Source organism: Lethenteron reissneri, chromosome 27, assembly GCF_015708825.2.
Source record: "Lethenteron reissneri isolate LAM-NWPU_2019-01 chromosome 27, ASM1570882v1, whole genome shotgun sequence".
NCBI classification, from domain to species: Eukaryota; Metazoa; Chordata; class Hyperoartia; order Petromyzontiformes; family Petromyzontidae; genus Lethenteron; species Lethenteron reissneri.
In genome coordinates, this window is record NC_083805.1 from 7354768 (window position 1) to 7376646 (window position 21879).

Here is a 21879-nt window from a genome sequence, read left to right on the forward strand (position 1 = left end):
GTGAGTTTCTTTTACATATGTAACTATTGCCTTCATCACTTATTTAACCAGCATACAACCAAGAGACCTGTGAGCCATTGTTGTGAATGATAGCAGAAATCACTTGGGTATTTCCATGTGGTTTACAGCATAGTTTCCATTATTTTGCAGCTAAAAATTGCCATGGGAAAGAAAGGCTACGTGGCGTACAAGATAATGTCATTGCAGTGATAATTGGGTTTCATGAAAAAGATTTTGAAGACCCTGATACACCGACTACCAATTTGTCTATATCATAAAATATAATTTGTCTTCCCTTGTTGCCTAGTACTGGAGTGCAGTTCCTTTCAGAACAAAAGGGTTTGCCAACAAATTGCTTCATCAGCGCTGAAGCTGTGCACTGGGTGATGAGCACAGTGGAGGGAATGGTCAACAGACAGTGTGCGGTGGATATATTGCAGGTACGAGGAAGCAAACGATTTGTCACTAAGATGCCTCCGATTTTAACAATTCGGCAGTCATTTTGGTGAAATTTGTTGTTAGCTTTTATATTTGATTCAATTTTAAATATCCAAGAATGTGTACACTCAAGACTCTTGTAAGCTTAAAATAAGGCATGATCTGATGCATTCATTCATCATGTGAAACCAGTTCTGATGCTTAACATACATTAACTTAATTGTGTGTGTAAGACATGCACATGGTATGTCGATTTGTCGATCTTTAGTGAATAAAAATAATAGTGACTGTTTTATTTATGATCTTTGGCAATTCTTAAATAGTAGTCCAGACAATTATATATCCAGTTGCTTTGCACTCCCTGCATTATAAGTGAAAACAGTTCACCTGAAATTATAGAAATTGTCTCTAGTAATGTAATTGTGCAAATCTTTTGCATATTTGTCTCCATTATACCATAGGGTTTGTGTGTGTGTGTAATGACGTGCACCTCCAATTAGCATGGTTGGCTATAAAGAGTGCAAAATAAGTTCAACATACATACAAAGCATCTTTGGTCTACACTTCGAGGTCTACTTCTAAACCACAACAAATATAGTCTCTGAAATGGTTTTAGAGGTGTTCTTGAATTGTGTTTTGCATTTTCTTTTTATTGTGTGCTACTAATTATCACCATGACACCATGGAAAAATTAGGTATGCAGGACTAAATATGAATTGTTCGTGAAGGAAACTGATTTTAAATATTTCCATCATGTGCTTTCGATTATCCAGCAACTCTGCTGTTCAGAGGATCTGCTGGTATTGGGTATTTTTTCAATTCTGACTCCGTTATGACACTGCTGCTATGGCCAGTTTTCAGAAACACTGAAAAATAGTCTTCTAAAATAATTAATCAGTAAAATTCAAATCTGATCACTATATATTCATTATTTGTACATTACAACCGATTAGTATTCACGAGAATTGTACAGAAATTGGTGGTGCAGAGGCTTTGCATACTGTGCCATGTACAACCTGAGTTTGATTCCCAACCATGGCTAACATCAGTGGTGAGTGATAGATTCCCAACCATGGCTAACTTCAGTGGTGAGCGATATTTGAACCAGTGCTCGGGTCGTTGACTAACCAATACCTGTCAACCCATACGGTTTCCCTGTATTCTTGTACAGGGAAATTGAGTTTTCAGGTCCATACGGTGTACAGCCGTTTCAATACGGGCAAAAAAAAAGTCTGTTTGTGTTTCTCCCTTGCGATGGCTCTTTGTAGAATTAACATTGAGATTTATAAGGGCACGTAGTGACCAATAAGGTCTGAATTGGTCTGTAATAAGATAGACACTGATGAGGGGTTGACAGGTATGGTAACCGACACTGACTAATGTGGTGAAGTTAAACTAAGCTAAATCACGACGTTTCGGAGGCAACACAAGCTTCCGTCTTCAGGTGGAACCGTTATTTTTTTTACCTACGTGACTTTACCGAAAAAAACCAAAGAGTATGAATCCTTGCAGTCACGAAAGCTTCAAATCTAGAATTAAACTAAGCTATTAAACTATTTTTTTTATTTTACCAAGTAAGGCCCACTGAGCTATATAGCTATTTTTCAGAAGTGACCTAGCCATAAATTATAGCTCAACTAAGCGACTTATGTGGAAGTTAATAGCAGCCAAATACTCTGAGTATCGTTAAACAACCCCCAAAACCAACACGGCATGAAGAGGCCTTCAATGATTTGAAGAAAACGCTTGAAAATATTTTCCTATTTTATGCTTATGGAGCAAACAAATATATTGTATAAAATACATAAAAATGCTACAAGACAGTAGAAAAGACAAAATTACTGATTGTTGAATTGAAACTCGACCCAAATTTATGACAATTATAAATAGTCCAATATATGTTATTTTATATATTTAGCATTGTACTAGAATAAAGTCTAATACACACTGAATTGGTTCCATTATTTTAATCAACTTTAAATATAAATTAATGTCTTTTGGCCCTTTTTCGTTTCAGAAAATGTTGGACGATCAACTAATCTCGCATGCATCTGGAGACACGTTGCGAGCTTTTATTTACGGCTTCTATTTCTACAGAGTGGTGACTGACACTGACACGGATAAGGGTACGTGCGTCTCATTCCCTTGACCCCGTAATCTTGATGCTTTGTGGCAAATGTAACCTACATCAAATTGAATAGACATTTGAAATGCTTACTGGGGCCACTAGGAGGCAGTAGTTGCATAGTGTTGGGTTATATTGTAATGCATGTTGAATTTCTTTCACACCCTAAGTAGCCAACCGTGCCAATTGGAGGTGCAGGGCAAGATGACAAGCAAAAAAAGTTAGTTTTCAAATTAGATTTGAAAGTGCATAGCTCCAGTGGCTTCCTAAAATGTGCTGATTAAAGCACACCAGGATAACATGACTGCAGTCAGTCACTGACATGTTAGTGTCTACGTATAATAGCATGCTTATGAAAAATATTAACTCACCACCAAGCTTTGGTAATTGTTCATTCTTGTCATGTATCATTCTAAGCCATGTGTGACAGCAGATGAGGGTTAACTGTTTTCACACTTCTTATTGTGTGGGTCCTGCTGTTGCAACACACATGCAGTTATATAATCAGTCCAGGAGGAGCTCAAACAGAGCTGAATCCATAGCGCTGGCACGTTTAAATTAAACTGTAACCATCTCAGCATGTCACTATCAAAGCAGAAATTAAAGGGACCGTGTTAGCATTGATCTGATTTTAACTTGTCATGTTTAATATCACCACCTCGGCTTCTCTCTGCCTGCTGTGGTGTAGGTTTACCGTTTTGTTGTTCATCTGCATTGTCCAACCCCTTTTCTCCCTGGGTAGTTTCGTCGTACGGGAACCGAAGCACGGCCAGCGCTGCCTACGACCTGGCCCTGTTTCAGAAGAGTTGGTTCGAGGTGGCGTTCCCGATAGAGGAGTCGATTCACTCAAACATCCCCACCTTCCTGCTGCCCTGGTTGCCCAGCCGCCCCACGTCCTATGCCAGTCGCCACAGCTCCTTGAGCCGTAGCTTTGGTGGACGCAGCCAGGCTGCTGCTTTGCTCGGTACATTTCTACGTGTTTATAGGACGGCACCGCCAGCACACGTTAATATTTGATCTTTGTACGGAAATATAGTCCATCTGGTAGCCAAAGGGCTGCCTAAGAGGATGACAATCTGCATGCGGTCCACTTGTATCATATATATTTATGGAGAGAACTAATGTCATTACATTGGACAAATAGCAAAGTTAACATTGATGATCATGGAATGTGCACCAGATAACAGCAATGGAAACCACACGTAAAGCATGATTTTTATGTTTAATGTATAGCCCTTTGTCAAGCCACTGCTTAATGAAGGCCTGCTCACACCGTGCCAGTCATGAGAGTTGTTTTACCATAATTCACCACACTGGTCAGTTTGGTGAAGGGGGGGGATTCCAAAGCTGACCGGTTCAGATATCAAATGTCACTCGCCACTTTTCGGCATGCCCAGGTTCATAGCACACTGCCTAAAGTAATGCACCACCACCCCACTTACGCATTCAGTGTAATAGGATTTCATTTGATGTATTGATATAAAAGCAAAAAAAACATTAATCGTTGAGAATTAATCTTTGCTATTCTAATATTCGAAATGTTAATTGTACACAAACACATTAAATCTTGACTTAAAGCTTTCGTGACTGCAAGAATTCATATTCTTTGGGTCTTTCGGTAAAGTCACGTAGATAGCAAAAAGAATAACAATTAAATAATAAAAAATAATAAAAATTTAAAGAAATTATTTTATATAAAAATATCACGACGTTTCGATCGCAACACAAGAAATCGTCATCTTTTTTCTCCTGATGACGATTGCTTGTGTTGCGATCGAAACGTCGTGATATTTTTATATATATTTTTTTATTATTGTATTTTTTTTCTATCTACATGACTTTACCGAAAGACCCAAAGAATAATAAACACATTGCAGTGCATTATAAAGTTACGAAGAAGCATTTAATAACTGCCACTATTTTAAGACTTTAAAATCACATGGCACAGTGTGCATTAATGAAAAAGTATCCATCATAACGTGCATGGGTGTGTGGTCTCCATGACGCGGACATGCGCAGTCATGCATTTCCAAGCTATCGTATGTCAATGTTGCTTTCACTAGGTCTCTATTACATAGAGATTATTCTTTAGGATTAATGGTGCAGGACATATACTCTCGGAGGGTGATAGAAACCACATTGTAAAGGTTACACTATCCTGTAAATACATACATTAAAATATTTACCTTAAAGTATACTGCAATAGTCGGGTATACAGTTTCTGCTTTAGTGAATTAGCACAACGTTAATTATACATTGGATTTTTTTACCCTCAGTATTGCCTGAAGATTTGCCTAAAACAAATATTCGGTAAACATAACCTGTTTTTTTATTAATCTGATATGCAATCTGATATGCAATCTGATATGCAACTGCATGTTTGTGGGAAGAAAATGGCAGTGCAGCACAATCCATTGTTGTACTGTACTTCTGTGATTCTGCATAAGTTTCCTTTGTTCACAATGCACATTATCTCGTGTGGTGAAGTATGGTAAAATTTGCATCATGACCTGCATGGCATGTGGAGGGCCTCTTCCAGCAGTGGATTGACAACAGGGCTGCATGATAATTGGTGTTTTACCCTTCTATCTGGCAACAAAACTGATACCTTTTTTACAAGGAGTCACGTGCACTCACGTGCACTCACGTGCGCCTTTTGGCGTCATCTGGTCCAACCCATGTGAGACCAGGCTCTAAGGAAAGCTGTCTCGGGTGTGGACCAATCAACTTCAAGGACAGTGCATACATTATCAGAGTTATGTTTTTTTGTTTGCATTATGACTGCAGGTATTGTGGTCTATGCAAACATGACTCCTTGTAAAAAAAGGTGTCAGTTTTGTTGCCAGATAGAAGGGTAAAAAAGCAATTATATTTTTTACTGGCAAATGAGGTTCCAATGGTGTAACAGGGCTGCATATACGTGAACAAAACCGCAATTTATGCTGGTAAATCGTCCAGACGGTTTTCAGGATCTTGAAGGTATATGTGTATTATTAATGTGCGTTTGGTATTGTTGTGTGGCACAGCATGCACTGTCCCTGAACAGAAGACAGTAACACTGGAGGTTGATGTCAATAATCGCAGCGACCGTTTGGAGTGGTGCAGCTGCTATTACCATGGGCAATATTCCTGCACCGGCGCCTTTGAGCTGAAACTTCAGTGGATGGTGGCCACAGCGGCTGTGCTTTTTGACATGGTAATGACTCCACATCGCCTGTAGTCTTACACAGCCATATCAGCAGGAAAAAAAAACCGGCATGCGCAGTGCATTTCAATTAATTTAACCCTATGTTTTGGCGACAGGTTCAAGGATGGTGCCGGAAGGCAACGTCCTGTGGGTTTCACCTTGTTCCGGCACTCGATGGACCCTTTGCACTTCCAAGTTACCTGTATGGAGACCCCCTGCGTGCCTCCCTTTTTGTGCCTCTTTCAGTCGGCTGCTTGATCACAGAAGGGAGTGATAATCTCTTCAGTGGTTAGTCACCGTGTTCCTTTTTTGCGTCGCAGACTTTCAAGGTGTAGCGATTATTTTAAAGTGTCAATATACACACCGTTCTTGTAAATTCAATGCAGGGTGTTTTATTAATTCGTGGATGTGTAAAAACTAATACAAGTAATACAAAAATGTTGTGATTGTTTAAATTAACAAACCTCATCTGTCCAGGTCCAAATAGGTAATTATAACCATACCTATTACTGTTAATAAGACCCATGAATTAAAATTGTCCTGAGAATTTAACAATTTACATTGTTCAGATGGTTTGGTATGTTTTAAGTGACATGGGTTACTGCCATCACTTATAAAGCACATTTAGTTTGTGTGTAAATATGTTTGGTTCTGATAATAGGGTTTTCCCCTTTTTTCTGGAAACAACAGGTGTTAAGATGTTAAAACACCAAACTGAAACCTTTTACAAGGACTCATGTCTGCATTAACCACAATGCTTGTGGTCAGAATGCAAACACAGAAGCATTGTGGTTAATGCAGACATGATTCCTTGTAGAAGGTTTGAGTTAGGTGTTTTAATATCTTAACACCTGTTTTGTTGCCAGAAAAAATGGGAAAAACCTATTATCATATTTTGGTACTGGCAAAGGAGATCCCATGATGTTTGGTTCTTTATTACCCTTCAATACAAAATATAAAATGTCTTTTACAATATTTAAATATTTTATTTGCAGCAGTACCAATTTATACAGCAGACTGCTTAGCGCGACCACGTATAACGCTGATTCGTTATAGCGCTCTTTGTCTTGGGAGAAAATGTTTACGAAAAATGTATATCCCAAAAACGACAATTCACTTTAGAGGGAGAACAACACGCGCCCGCAGTCATATTTGTTTACATTCACTCAGCGAATGAGAGTGATGTACGCTCTGAGGCAATCGGCACCCCATCCTATGTGATCAATTATCACGATTCATAGTCTCGATTACATTTTCTTAAATAGATTTGTTATTCAGAATAGAATCTGAATATTTATACTGGAGGAATTTGATGGGCTTGTAAAGCTTTTTTTACCGATGTCCGGTAGATATTATTCAATGTTATTACAGTATGCCCTGAGCTATGCCGGGCTCACTGGATTTTAAAACACACACACACCATCTTCCTTGCAATAGCTCCTCAAACCTTATCTCCCCCCACTGCCATGTAGGAGTACAGTAGAATGCACCCGAAAGTACAGTACATCATACTGATGTTATTCAATGTATTTTCATTCGTAAAAACTAATATTTACCATCCGTATTATCACTTTTACCGATAATCCAAAGGAAGCCCTCAAATATTGCTTGTACGTAATAAGTAACGGTGTCGGGAACGCATCCCCCTAAATACAATGGTATAATGACCTCTTTTAGCACTGATTCGTGCTTGTTTCTACAAGAACTCACATTTGAGCGCTTAAGGCAAGTCGGCTTTTTTATATTTGACTCGAGAAGCCTCTGGACATTTTGTTGTAGTGATTAAAGGAGGACTAAAATCAGCTAAGCACTGAAAAGGTTAAATTCTTTGATCCATTTATCTGAAATTGTCCTCTCTTTTTTTCCCCAAAATGTGCCCCTTACAATACCTACGATAATCACCCAGGAATGTCTGTCCGAAATGGTCTTTACGTCACTCCACATCGACCAGCCCCCTCATTAATATTCATGAGCAGGTGACGTCCTTCAAATGGACCCTCCCCCCTCCATTCATAATAATTAGTGGCTGACGTCACTCCACATGGGGGGCCGAGGCACCTCCTTTCCCCTCCTAAGCGTCAACTTACAACCCTCACTATAAAGGCAGAACCCTCACGTCACGCGATCTCCGTAACGCTGTTGAGACATCAAAGTAAAAAGGACAAATTGCACACGCATTAATGCAATGAATATCACGTCGCGGGTCTGCTTTTTCGCTTGCAAGTTTCAGTTACTTATAACCTTCAGCTAGCCTTAATTATAAATGTTTATTTCATTGATAAATTATATCACTTATGTTTTCAAGAATTATAACTGCACCAAACTTAAAGTGCAGATGGGTCAGCCCAAGGAGACTTTCAAATAGATGTGGATTGAGAATGGCTTATGGTAACAAACATAAAACTACTAATGCAATGGCTTTTGTTATTTACTGTCTAATTTTTGTAAAGTAAATGTCTTGCACTTCACATTGCAGCATTTGACCAAGAGACATACATGGACAGAATGCATCTCTTCCAAGAAGCCATTCTGGCTAGGTAAGCCTCTAATGGTTAGCACACTGGACATAGGTCGCCGATTCAAATCCATCTTCTGGCACGGCAGTGAAAAATTGTCAATTTCCTTAAATTCTTCCCCCACCTCTGTCAACAGTATTAACGGGGTATGCTACATTTTGTGTATCAGCAGATCACGTGCAATAAGGTATAACGTGTGGATATTTCCACATCTTTATTAAGTATGATCAGCATGGAAGAGTAGTCAATTTCAAATCCACCTGCACAATAGTTAATGGTAATTTACACGATGTGAGTATTTCAGTTTTCAATCATTCGATGTATAATGCCTTGTGCTATTACCTATGCTCTGGTTGCAGATTTGGTTTCATTCAAGACAAATACTCAGCTGCAGCATTTAACTTCCCAGCGGAGAGCCGGTCACAGTTTATACATGTCACAGGTAGAGTATAAAATGGGTTTCATTCACATTACAGTGATTCTCAAAGGTTCCCCACAGTCCATCTAAAATGAATGAAAAGATTCATTGAAGATGTGTGCTGCAATCATTATTTAGTTTGATACAATTCCCATAACCAGCAGGTAACATTATTTCAGCAAAAAAGAGCTTTTTTTTTATAAGAATAGGTTTTACCCTTTCTGGCAATAAAACATCTTAACACATGTTTTATCGCCAGAAAGGGTAACATTTCTTCTTATATTTTGATACTGGCAAAGAGCTTTTCTCTTTATGTTTATACTGAAATGTGGTTTCTACTAGTGTCCCATGAAAATATACATTTTTTCAAGAGCATTAAGGTGCCAGCTAATTTGAATCAAATGGCTATGAAGTGCAATACAATTGAATTTGTAATTCCTACCTGGATTCATATTCAGACCCAATTAAGCAACCAATGTACAATTCAATAAATCATTGGTATATGCAGCTCTGGTTTAAATATTGATCTCTCATCTCACAAACATCCGTCAATGTGACTGTATTTGCGGCATTTGTGTAGGCGTGGCATTTGTCCAGCTTCCATACGTGAAACGCAAGCATCCCTCGGGTCAGCAACGGCGAAGAAGAAATTCTTTCTCATCGACAACGCCTGCATCTCTCCCTGAAGAAAAGCTTGGCTTTTGCTGGGCAGCCAATGGCATGTTGACCAAAAGCTGGCGCTCAGGAGCAACTGGTGATGAGCGCTTCCCAGACAAGCTGCTTCGTGACTTTTCCGAATTCTGTGCAAACAAAGACAACCGTCTCTTGCATTACTGGCAAAGCTGCTTGGAAAATGGAAGTGCTCCATGAAGGGATTCTTCATTACCATCTTCCCTCGCCAGTACTTTATGCAATTGTTGAGGCCATGACATTGCCAAGTGATGTGTGCAGGTGTAAGTAGAATGTACCATATAGTGAAAAACTTTGATTGCACCTTGTCAGTTTGCTGGAGCCTAGAGGATACGTAATCAAAAACCTAATAAGGCAACCGATTTTTACTAAGCGACTATCAAACCATTTATGGAATATAAAGTAAAACCCAAATAACACGCGTTGATATGGGGGGGGGACGATATCGCAGATTGTGGAAGAATACGGTGCGTGATTTAATAAATAGGTGAAAACTTTGCTGATAAAGAGGGAAGCGCCAACTCGTTACGAGCGGATAAATTAATCCGCAATTCGCAGATTACAAGGTTATGACTTTTTCTAAGACCCAAATGGCACAAAGCTGCCACATGGATTGATATCCAAGTGAAGTCTAAAAAATGCTAAATTATCTCCTAAATAAATTACGTAAACACAGCTTGTCTGCAGATACGAAAAACAAACTTGCGTTTCCCTGAAGTTTTCCGTTAACCCCACCCACTTCTTCAGTTTATGTCCATAGAAGCATTTTCAATGGTAGTCGTGAACCGCCAATAATCTGTGAATTTTACAGGGATTCACAGATTATTGGATCAAGGATTATTGGAGTTCTGTATAGTAGATAAAGCAAGGTAATTATCAATTGTAAAGATTGTAACAGGTAGGGTTCATAGGATATTTTTGAAAAAAGGATTCCAGGAAAAAATATTTCGTTTGAAATCACATTGTTTACATGCAATTCATGTTTCAAATGCGTGCAGGTGCTGTCACATTCAAATATGTTAAGACTTATGAAAAATGTAATGTATTCAGAACGTGAATTAGATTTTTTTTTCTCATTGTTAAAAGAAGCAGTTGAATTCACTTGCTTATTGTGGTCAGTGTACTATTGTCATGTATCTAAACAATAAATGCACATGTTTCCCATGACGATTTGCCTCCGAAATTCTGGGATAGGAAGTGGCTCATTGTTTTCTGTTCTTTGAACAAAATGTATACATTTATGAAAGTTTTGTTGTATTTTATGCAGGTAAAACTATTCGTAAGTTTTAGTCCCAATTGTTAAATATACATGTACTCGCAATTTGAATATCCAAATAATACAATTATTGAGCATCTGCGTTGATAGTCAACCAATGGAAATTAATGCGAGCTGTAGGTATGTAGAACGTCTTGTGCCACGTACGTAGCCAACCGTGCTAATCGGAGAAATGACTGAAGAACCTAATAAAGGCAGCAAAATTGAACTTCAGGTGGAATTGAAAGAAAGGTTACAAAAAGGAAGTTTTCTAAACACATGAAGAAAATTGAAGAGTTGCAATTGGGGGAAAACAATATGTATAGGACAATTGTTGAATGCAGGACAGGTGAGCAAGAGCAGATTTAGGGCCCTTTGGGAATAGTTAATTAGGTAGTGAATAAAAAATGTCAAAATATGCCTCGAGAACAAAGTGTTTTATTCTGTGTGCAATGCATGCTATGGCAAATAATGAAAATCAAGAACGCTGACACTAGAACAAATGAGAACTGAAAAGAAGCATATATTTTTCATGTTTTTTCCAATGTATTGTACGTAATCTTTTGTACTAGTGGACTATCCGCCCCAAAAAGAATAGATCATTGTATTTACTAGGAAAAATCTTTGTTTTACGTTTTTTTATATTCTGGACATGTGTTAAGCGCAGCGTAATAACGCTGCCATCTGGTGGTGTGTTTATAATATGCTGCACTCTTTACACCTAAAGTATGGAATAAAGGAGAGCATCTAAGAGGCCGATTTGAGGCAGTTTACTCCACTTATCCGCCGGGACAATATGGATAATGGAAGAATGTGTTCCTCAACTCATCTTGTTCCATGGATAATGTACGGGTAATTGGAAGCTATTCCGCTGTGACATCCTGGAAAAGTTGCAGATGATTGGCAGAATAGCATCGTGGGTAATAGGGCTTGGAAAAGGGTTTCTCCTGTAGTTCAATTTAACATCAGTAAGGTAAGATCATAATTTCGTGTTTTTAACATCTTGAGCATGGGTTAACACATGAACCAAATGTCTACATCAATAAACAACCAATTATCGTACAAATAAAAATGCAAACTACGTGCAATATTTCTAAAGTAAGCATTATTAATCTATTTAATCAATATTGCACATTCATCGTTGAGTCTTTTCGCGAATTGATCCAAGCTCGTGGATGCAGTTTACCGGACTATATGGTTTTAATAAATATTGGATCATAAAAATATGGGAGTGCAAGACTTCCTTAACTTTCGCACCTTTAGCCAAAGTTCCGATATTCGTACAAAGCACCTGCAGAACTTGCTTTGACTGAACAATACAAATAATATGGTCTCTGGTTGTGTGGTAACTCGAATGTGATAACCAGTACCATTGGAGGACAGTACTTTAAATGCATACTGGTAGGAACCTCCTGGTTACACCAGCCCACGGGATTATTGTGTCCGTCCGTCGTGCATAAAAAAATGGGAGGGGTGGGGCTGGGTGGAGAGGGGAGGGAGGGGAGGGGCTGGGTGGGAGGGGTTGGGCTGGGTGGGGAGGGGCTGGTCACCCTGTGGTGCCCTTATAAAACTCAACGTTTAACTTACTCACGCCGGCTTGTGCCCGCCCTCACAGTCGGGCATATTTGCGGAATACACCACGCCGCCGTTGACCCTGGCCATTGACAGAGCAACCCAACGTTCCTACCAGCTCCCTCCGCAGGAATGTGTTAACAGTTAACCAGTGTAATCTCAGAGCAGAGGGGTAACAGGTTCACTTTAAAAAAAATAATCGAGCAGCTGCTGCTTGCGCTAATGGAAGGTGCCGTTCCTGATCTGTTTTAAAGGCCAAAAAAATAGCGAATTGCAGTAGTCCAAACCTAGACAAGACCTCATGGTAGTGTAATAAATGACTTCCACTACAATCTTGACTGGCGTCTTTAATTGATATAATTCCTGCACAGCTCACTCCAGCTCTCCCCGTACGTTAGGTGAGAGGAGACTGGTGGTTCTTGAATCTGCATATGATGTCCAATCCACGTGTTCCTCTTTCAGTGTGACCCCATGCATCCATGCTTCTTGTTGCAATTGTACAACAAAAGTTGTACATTTGTTTTTTTAATTATATTTGAGTCCAGCTTTCCAGCCGTTTTTGTCAAAGTTTTTTTCTGTGGTTCATCCCAATGGAACGCTCTGAACGATTCTTCCAGTATCGATAAACATCGTCAGCAAATGAGATGGTTATTGATTTCACCATTAATATGCACACGTTCCTCCAAAACATTTTGGGAAAATAAATAATTCCCCCATATTGCAGTGAATAATTGTTGAAAGTATGTCACCTTGCCTTTCCTTTGAATACAGTATGTATTGAACATTTCATATTACATTTTAAAAAATCAGTAAATTACTTGTACTAGCTTGAGATTTAATTTAATGCTTTTTACACGCTTTTATTTAACTCAGTCTGTTGTTGTTTCCTCAAATTTTGTAACTCAATTTTAACCCACTTCCCAATGTGGTATGGACTGCAAACTTGGTATACTTATGTCATACTGATAACAATACCATATTCTATCATAAAAATGTTAAATAAAAATGTAAACGATCTTTTTACACGCTTTCTATAAACTCAAGTCTGTTTTCGTATCCTCAAATCTTCTAACTCAATTTAAACCCACTTCCCAATGTGGTATAGACTGCAAACTTGGTATACTTATGTCATACTGATGACAATACCCTATTCTATCTAAATAAATAAAGTATTTTAAAGCATTAATTTTTATATGTTATGTTTTGGCTTGGGTCTAATTGTCCACGCTCAACTCACGTTGGCTGTAAATCACCACGTTATGGAAAGCTTCAGGGCCACTTCCTGGAGCCGTGGAGTTCTGCCATTGCTAGTAGGGTACATTCCATTAAAGCGTGTTTAAAAAAAACGTGTTTTTAAATATTACTTATTTAGTCTACAAAGCCTATCAGCCCAATGGTGTTTGAAACCCATTAGTCCTTTCCAGAACCTTATTAACATCATTGTCATGCGGTCGATGCTGGTAAAACTTACTCGATCTAGTGGTTAGGTGGCCTCTAAATTGTCCTTTGTTCACAATAGTATTCGTGAGCAAATGTATTATGGCAGTTGTCGCTACTGCATCACACATTGGTACTACTGTCCCAACTTCACCAATTTAACTCACAATCCTATTAACCTCATTCATCGGGATATAATTATACGTGACCACCGTCAGCGCTTGTCCTTACTCTCTACAATGCCACCTTTAATGTACGTTGTTGTCCTCAATGTAGAGACACTGTTACTACACTGCTCTAAGTCCCGTAGTAGTTTTCGCGCCATGCAACGATTCGTTTATGCTTTGGGGGGGGGGGGTAACGAGGACGTCATGCGGCATTCATCAATCGTCTTCATGCCCCACACCGCCCGGAACACCGCGCCTTTAACCCAGCCGTGCCGCCGCCACCAACCCACCACCCCCACCCACCCACCACCAACCCCACCCACCCACCACCACCAACGCCACCCACCACCACCAACGCCACCCACCACCACCAACCCCACCCACCACCACCACCAACCCCACCCACCCACCACCACCACCAACCCCACCCACCACCACCACCAACCCCACCCACCACCACCACCAACCCCACCCACCAACCACCAACCCCACCCACCACCACCAACCCCACCCACCACCACCAACCCCACCCACCACCAACCACCACCCCCAACCACCACCCCCAACCACCACCACCCACCACGACCACCCCACCAATCACCATCCCCCCACCACCACCCCACCACCACCAACCACCACTCCACCACCACCACTCCACCCACGTGCGCCCTTGCGTGGCGTGGTAAGCTCGTCCTGGTGGTGACGTCACCACACCCCGCCTCTAACGATCCCCGCGCGAGTCACGTGCCCCCGTATCCGACGCGTTCCCATTGGTCGGCGTGACGACCACCGCTGCTTACCCCCCCCCTCACACACGCCCAACATCCGCCCCCACCCACGCATTCACCCGCAACGCTTCTCACGGGAACAAGTCACGTGCCTCGCGACCAGCCAATCGCGGCTCGCGTAGTTGCAGCCCCTTCATTGCGGCAAGCAAAGCGCGGGGGGGCGAGGCCCCTCCGGCGCGCGCGCGTTCCGGAGCTCCCCACCCCCCAGCACGTGACCGGCGACGACCAATGAGAGCCGCCGGCGTCCAAATCCTGACTCGGCTTCCCCCCCCCACCAACACTTTACCATTCCCGCTCAATGTCGCCCTAGCCAATGAGGGCTGAGCCCTCAACGCTCACGTGACCAAAATCGTCGTGAGCCAATCGTGTTGCGCCGACGTTGCCCATCCGCTCCGGGGGAGGGTGAGGCGGGGGGTGGGGGCCCCTCAACAGAAAGCGCATAGAGGGCGGGGCTGGTGTGGGGGGTGGGGTGCGTAGACGGAGGGAGACGGAGGGAGGGAGAACCCGTTGACCGAGGGCGCAACCATTGCGCATGCGCGTTCAAGCGGGGCCCCGAGGGCGGAAAGCGCATCGGAGGAGGGGCTCGCTGGGGGGAGGGGGGGAGGAGGTTATGAGGTAGGGGGGGGGATAGGATCGGGGGACGACGCTTTGTGCGCATGCTCAAGGGGCGGGGTATCGGTGGATGGGGGCGGGGCTGCGGTGGATGGGGTGGATAGTGGGCGGGGCCACGTTGAATAGTGGGCGTGGTCGTGTTGAATAGTGGGCGTGGCCGTGGTGAATAGTGGGCGTGGCCACGGTGGAAAGGGGGCGTGGTCAGTCGACAGGGGGCGTGGTCGCTATTTCCCGTGGCTCGCGCCCTGCGCTCGCGCCAGCGGAGTCTGAACGCGCGCGCCGCGCTCCCCTCTTCCTCTCCAGCGACCAGCCGCGGTACCGCAATCGTCTGCAGGAGTTTATAGCTCGACAGTTGCGAGAGATTAGACAAGAGAGAGAGAAAAAAATTAAGACAACCGTTAACGATCATCGGTGAAGGCTCGAGTAATTGAATCCTAAAGTTGTTTTTTTTTCTCCGAGGAGGTAACAAAAACCCCCCTTGAAAAAAAAAATAGCCTTAGCGATTTAAACGAAAATAATAAAATAAAGCAAGACGCGTAAGATGGCCGACCGTGAGCTGCTGGTGCAGAAGGCCCGACTTGCCGAGCAGGCGGAGCGCTACGATGACATGGCGGCCGCGATGAAGGCGGTGAGTGTCTCCCGTGTTGGGGTGGTGGTGGTGTTGTGGTAGAGGAGAAGGTTGTTGTTGAGGTGTTCTTCTCGATCAAACGTGGCGAATGGAAGATGTTCACATCTCCGGTTTTCGCCCCGCGGTGTTGCGACTGTCGTTGTTTTTTTTTGGTGGCGGCCGTCGTTTCGTGGCCGTGTTTGTTTCGTAAGGACGACGACGACGCTCTCTGTCCTTTTAAAAGGTGGAGTCGTTGCCGCCACGACCACCACCACGACGACCACAGCAGCAGCCATCGTCGCCTGGGCGTTGTCGCCTCCATTGGCAACAATGGAGGCGGCGGCGGCGCCGCCTTTCGCCTCGAGTTTTGTGTAAACCTCGGGCCGCGTTCGTTTTGTTTGTTGGTTGTTTGCTTGAGGCCGTTGGTGGCCGTTTTTTGTATTGCCCCGAATTTTTGTTGTTGTTGTGTGTCGAGACCCGCATTTTAAACGGCTTTCGTCGTCGCGCGACGGGTTTGGCAGACGAGGCGCGGTGGCTGTAAATGGCGAGCGGGCGGGCGGGCAGCCTCCATTATTCAACTTCCTCGTCATCTCGCTAAGTAGCGTTGCCTCGCGTCCTTCATAACATAATTAAGAGGGTTTTGTCTGATTGGTGGGGTAATAGCGATGGAGGGTGATGATTTAAACGTTGTTTTAGCTCTACATGCCGAGGTTACTGCACACACACACGTGGGTTTGTGGGTGGGTGCCGCATTTCCACCGCCACCACCAATCCCACGAATTTTTTGTTGCACAAATCCACAGGACACTGAGGTTTGTTTGTTACACGCGGTCTCAGCCTTTCGTGCAAATGCGACCGTGGTCTTACGGATTGGGAGGCGCTCCGCACACGACGAGGAAGCTCGTGTTGTGTGTGTAGATGGGTGTCAAGGCTTTTGGCGTGGTTTTTGGTGCCATCGGCCATGTGCCGCTGTGCACGGAGGCAGAGGTTGGATCCCTGCCCCGCACGATGTCTGCGGGGACGTCCTCCCGCAAATGGCGCCCTCACTCCCTCTCGTTCGTTCTCGAGATTGTTGGTCGCGACGGGGAAAGACTTTAAAGACCCGATGACATCAGGAGGGAGGGAACGCCTGCGAATTATGGGGGACAAAAATCCCACATTTGTACGTTTAACACTGATTTGTTGGAATGTTTTATCATCGCCCGCCGCCCCAAGTGCTGTTTAATGTACGTCCCTTTTAAAGGGGCGGCTTACTACGATTGCCCCGTGCGATATTGGGTTGTTTTTTGTCACTCTGCCTTCCTGTCCCGATGGGATATGCTGCTGGTGGTAACACGTTAAGCCAATGAGCTGATGCAATGGCGGGCATGGCCCTCGATACCCAAGCTGCACAGCTGCAGACAGCCTAATGAGACCGCTGTTTAGTGCATATGGCCCGCTTGGTTTTCCCTTTTTAGGTTTGCGGTCCCTGCATATTTGGTGGTTGCACAGGCATGGCTACAATTACATGCCTCCCGGGCGTTATGCTAAATTGCAAAAAGTGGAAATATCGCAGCAAACCCGACATGCCCACGGAAACTTACATTCTAATTGGTCGTGCAGGCACATGTCACACGGTTGTCGTTTGTGTGAAAATAAAATCCACCAAAGGGAAGTTGAGCCGTTTATTGCACGCAGAAATTGTCACCGCAGGTAGTGGAGCGTGGTAATACTAATGGGATATCGATCACCTCGTGTCGCCAAATAACCGTCCTCTCGTTTTAAAGGGGAAATACATTTTACATTGTGGATAAACCCTTTTGTCGTTTCGCGATGTCCCTGTGATGTTTCCGGCGATGCTAACCCTCCATTGTACTTATGGGTTTGGTAATAAAATGTGCTCTTTGCAAGAGACCCTTGCCCCCCCCCCCCTTGGTGATGCAGTTTTTGACACGCCTTTGTGAAATGGCCGAAAGTGCCCTGATTTGTTGCACAAGTGGCGGTTGTGGTATGCTAGTGTTGAGCTTTAGTTTAACGAGAATGTTTTTTGGAGGTGGGCTCTAAGTGGGGGACTATTAATAAAGCCGCTAATACTGCAACCAAAATAGTGTAAAACACATGAGCTTTTAATCATCGCTGTGCTAAACAAATTTGTGAGGATATGTATAATACTGGCTTAAGAGTATAGGATTGTGGTCTATTCGTGGTGTTCCAGTAAGGTAGTATTGAGTATTTCACATGTCACTTTTTTGTAAATCAGGGCTACTAGTTTACAGATACGGCTTTTAGTTATATTACACGTTGAATGCGTTATTAAATGGATTTGCTTGCCCACCCATGTGCCCTCCAGGTGACCGAGCTCAATGAGCCGCTGTCCAACGAGGAGCGGAACCTGTTGTCCGTGGCCTACAAAAACGTGGTGGGAGCGCGGCGCTCGGCCTGGCGTGTCATCTCCAGTATCGAGCAAAAGACGGCCGGTGATGGGAGCGAGAAGAAGCAGGCCATGGTGAAAGCTTACCGCGAGAAGGTAGAGAAGGAGCTGGAGACTGTTTGCCAGGTGAGGAAAACTTTTTTGACCGCAGTGCTCAGACTTGTACCTGTTAAAACACATAAGATCTAGGCATTGATTGCTATGTCTATTGTGTGGTGGAGTACTGTGCAATGTCTGAACTTGCCTTCGTTCGGGCATTATTTTTGTGGGATAATTGCCAAGAAAATAATCTGCTTACATTCTAATAACGAATACAGATTTGCCGCATAGTTGGGGAAATTCATGAGAAATGGCTTAATTTTGGAAGGCATTTTTATTTTGTGGAAAAATGTACAATGGTTGTAGATGCTTCTGCAATCAAATGTATACATTTTACAAAGCATTATTTTGAATTGGAAAAAAATTTACATTGCAGAAATGCTGGTTTAGTTTATGATCGCTTGTTTATTTGTTTATGGAAATTTTAACAATTTTAGGAGCATATAGGTCTCCCATGTATGTTCGGTGCAATACAACACTGGATGTGGGTATTAATGATCATGTAATTGTACTGCCAATTTATCTTTGACCTTTGGGCTTATGTTTTTTATTAGGATGTTCTTGACCTGTTGGACAAGTTTCTCGTGAAGAGTTGTGATGATTCCCAGCAAGAAAGTAAGGTCTTCTACCTGAAAATGAAAGGCGACTACTTCCGCTACCTTGCGGAAGTGGCGGCGGGTGACAAGCGCGATGGTGTTGTCCTCAACTCCGAGAAGGCCTACAAGGAGGCCTATGAGATCTGCAAGGAGCATATGCAGCCCACGCATCCCATCCGCCTGGGTCTGGCCCTCAACTTCTCCGTCTTTTACTATGAGATCCAGAACGCGCCTGAGCAAGCCTGCGAGCTGGCCAAGACGGCCTTCGACGACTCCATCGCCGAGCTTGATTCCCTCAACGAAGATTCCTACAAGGACTCCACGCTCATCATGCAGCTTCTGCGCGACAACCTAACGCTGTGGACCAGCGACCGGCAGCAGGATGACGAGCCGGAGGAGGAGAAGAATAATTAGGCAGGGCAGTCTCACACTTCACTGTCACTACCTACGCAGGGGCTTAACGGGGGTTGTGAGGGGCACACAGGATTTCACCAGCCATTTACAGGCAACCCACATTCCTCTGCTTGGTGGTATTGTCAACATTTGTTTTGTTCCTTTCACCAGCTGTTAGATGCAACAGTCATTCCACAAGCTAAAAAAGTGAAAAAAAAATACCTGGCAAAGATAAATTTGATTTTTAGCTACATTCGAAGCATTGTCAATTGGTAAAATGTCTCCTGGTTTTCCAGGTGTGCATACAATGTTGGCCAAAAAAAAATCTTGATTTAAGAAAAGATCTAGCTTGGAATGGAGTCCCCTGTTCGTTGTTTTGTGATAATGCATCTTGCACATTAGCTCAATTTATACACAAGCATGTCAATTTATAAACTTCAACATTACTTGGCACACCTTGAGTAAGATTGGCTTTGTTGATGAATTCTAGTGTTGAATATTCATGGTTCTGGCAAATATTTTTCTTTTTTGCATATTTAAATGGTTTAATCACTTCCTCTGTTAGCTACTGCATACAAGTGTTATTCACTATGTCCACCCCATTAAAAAAGTCGGCAATTCACTGTGGGTAAATCACTGCCACCTGTAACAACTACTGTACACATCACATTTAGGCAGTAGGATGTAGCCAATTACGATTTAACTGTACGTGCTTACACTGTACAACATCCAGTTTAAGTGCTCTGCTTTTCTCGCCACGGTAGGCCGTAGCTACTTGATGAATGGTGAGACATTCCCCAAAAAGTTATTCTCTGCATGTAACAGTATACACGATCTTTTGCCTTAGCAGTTTTTTTCATTTGATTAAATGTGGGAATTTCCTTAAATATTTTGTTTAAAAAAAAAGTTAGCCTGTTTCTGATATCCTGCAGTGCATTCATTTTACTAAGTGGATTTGTTGTTTGTGATGGTAAAATTAAAACAATAAAATTAGTTAAACACTGTAAGAAGACAGTCAATTGGTCTGTTTTGTGTTATTCTCTTTGTTACACAGAGCATATATTTGGTCATTAATGGTCTGTAATGGTTTTTTAAATATTTAAAAATGTGCATTCAAGTAATATTCAAATGCTTTCGGCAAGTAAAATAGGCCAGTCTTGGGTAGAGGGATTGGTGGGTTTGGGGGGGGGGGTGTTGTAGACTGGGGGGGGGGGGGTACCCCTTGATTAAAGTATTAGATTCCCCTATCCCTTTTCGTCCTGTGCAGTTACGCATTTGACATTGCAGCAGGCATGACTGTAGACTTGTGCTGCCTGCTAGGGCAAGCTAAAGATCGTGATTCCAGCTCCAGAGTAGTTAAGGCTTTCTCGATGCGGTTTCCTTGACTGCAAGGCTTCGTTGTCTGCAGTGTTTGAGCTGTTGTGGTGTGTGCTGTGTGCAGTTTTTGGGAACTAAGCGGCAGAGTGGCTCCTGCTTGACCTTCAGTAACATGGCTTGGCAAACTGTTGCTTCACAAACATGTAGTGGGACAATAATAAATGGCTCTGTGGCATATCTGTGAGTGGCCTCATTTATTTAGAATGCCGAACAAAATATTAATTTAACTACCTATTTGCATGATTCATAATTCTATATAAAAATGCAATTAATGCATTTTAGTGTTTTATTTGCAGTACTTTTTAAAAAAAGTGGCTAAATTAAAAATTCTAGTACTGTATAGAATAAATAAATTCCCAGGAGGCACTGCTTCCTTTAAAGTACTGTAAGGCATTTTGGTGATCAGGGATGAGTTTCACCAGTCATTTTGTAAAATGCCAGTTATTTCAATATGCACAAACTACATTTTTAAACATCTGTGTTGCTGCAATATATACTGTCTTATAAGTGGCGAGCTGCTTCAAGTCTTGCTAATTACAAAGCAAACAAGCTGTATTACCAAATTACATGGTGTACGTTTCATTGTAGCAGACATGCTGTTTTTCGTTGAAAACTAATTAGGTTTATTAGGCAGACTGATTTAACCTTCTTGAGTAAAAATTCAGGTAACTTAAAACCTTAGCTTTTTCAGGTCATGTGCGTTTTGTGGTCAAGTTATAATGCACAGCAGTAATACGTATTACACGTAAGCCTATTCTATTTGGGAAATTAGCAACTGAATGCTGTTTTTGTATTTAATGCTAATAATTTTACCAGATATAAAGTGTGAATGGAAACATTGTTGGCTGCAAAGGTGACCAGAATTTGTTTTTGTGGGAACTTGCACTTATTACGACTATCGTGACAACTTCTTCAAGGTAAAAGTTCTGAAAATGAAGTTGAATTTATTAAAGTAGGTTTTGCCATAAGCAGGCCACACTGGATGATTTCCAGTTTTTTTGGGTTATATGCACAAAGCATCTGAATTACATTTGTCTGCAGTATAATGTGTATGGGTTATAGTTAAATCCTTGGAAATCAAGAAATGTTAAACTTAAAAAATAACATTTTAAGCCTCGACCATGATTTCAATGATCATTTTGTCAGCGTTTCCACAACAAGCCTTGGCATACAGTATCGACTTTCTAAATTG

General features: G+C 42.4%; 2 protein-coding genes across 11 annotated transcripts in view; both read left to right on the forward strand.

Annotated features, from left to right (window-relative positions):
• The window catches only part of DEPDC5 (DEP domain containing 5, GATOR1 subcomplex subunit), a 50256-nt gene extending 39715 nt beyond the window's left edge, over positions 1-10541 (forward strand). For all 10 annotated transcript variants that reach the window (XM_061561287.1, XM_061561290.1, XM_061561289.1 and 7 more), the window contains 8 exons: positions 308-440; positions 2456-2564; positions 3306-3527; positions 5590-5759; positions 5867-6038; positions 8227-8287; positions 8626-8708; positions 9265-10541. In XM_061561287.1, the coding sequence (XP_061417271.1) occupies positions 308-440; positions 2456-2564; positions 3306-3527; positions 5590-5759; positions 5867-6038; positions 8227-8287; positions 8626-8708; positions 9265-9554 (1240 nt within the window). In that variant the 3' untranslated portion in view covers positions 9555-10541. The remainder of the gene's footprint in view (positions 1-307; positions 441-2455; positions 2565-3305; positions 3528-5589; positions 5760-5866; positions 6039-8226; positions 8288-8625; positions 8709-9264) is intronic.
• Positions 10542-15444: 4903 nt separating this feature from the next.
• Positions 15445-20862, forward strand: LOC133348469 (14-3-3 protein gamma-A-like). The gene is made up of 3 exons (XM_061561298.1): positions 15445-15833; positions 18142-18348; positions 18876-20862. The coding sequence occupies exons 1-3, from the start codon at positions 15747-15749 to the stop codon at positions 19329-19331; spliced, it is 750 nt and encodes a 249-aa protein (XP_061417282.1). The 5' UTR covers positions 15445-15746; the 3' UTR covers positions 19332-20862.
• The last annotated feature ends 1017 nt before the right edge of the window (positions 20863-21879 follow it).

Excerpts from the sequence above, each read along its gene's own strand:
- LOC133348469 (XM_061561298.1), top strand. The coding sequence starts at position 15,747 with ATGGCCGACCGTGAGCTGCTGGTGCAGAAGGCCCGACTTGCCGAGCAG. Across the intron at positions 15,834-18,141 it reads TGGCGGCCGCGATGAAGGCG|GTGACCGAGCTCAATGAGCC; the intron begins GTGAGTGTCTCC and ends TGTGCCCTCCAG. Across the intron at positions 18,349-18,875 it reads AGCTGGAGACTGTTTGCCAG|GATGTTCTTGACCTGTTGGA; the intron begins GTGAGGAAAACT and ends GTTTTTTATTAG.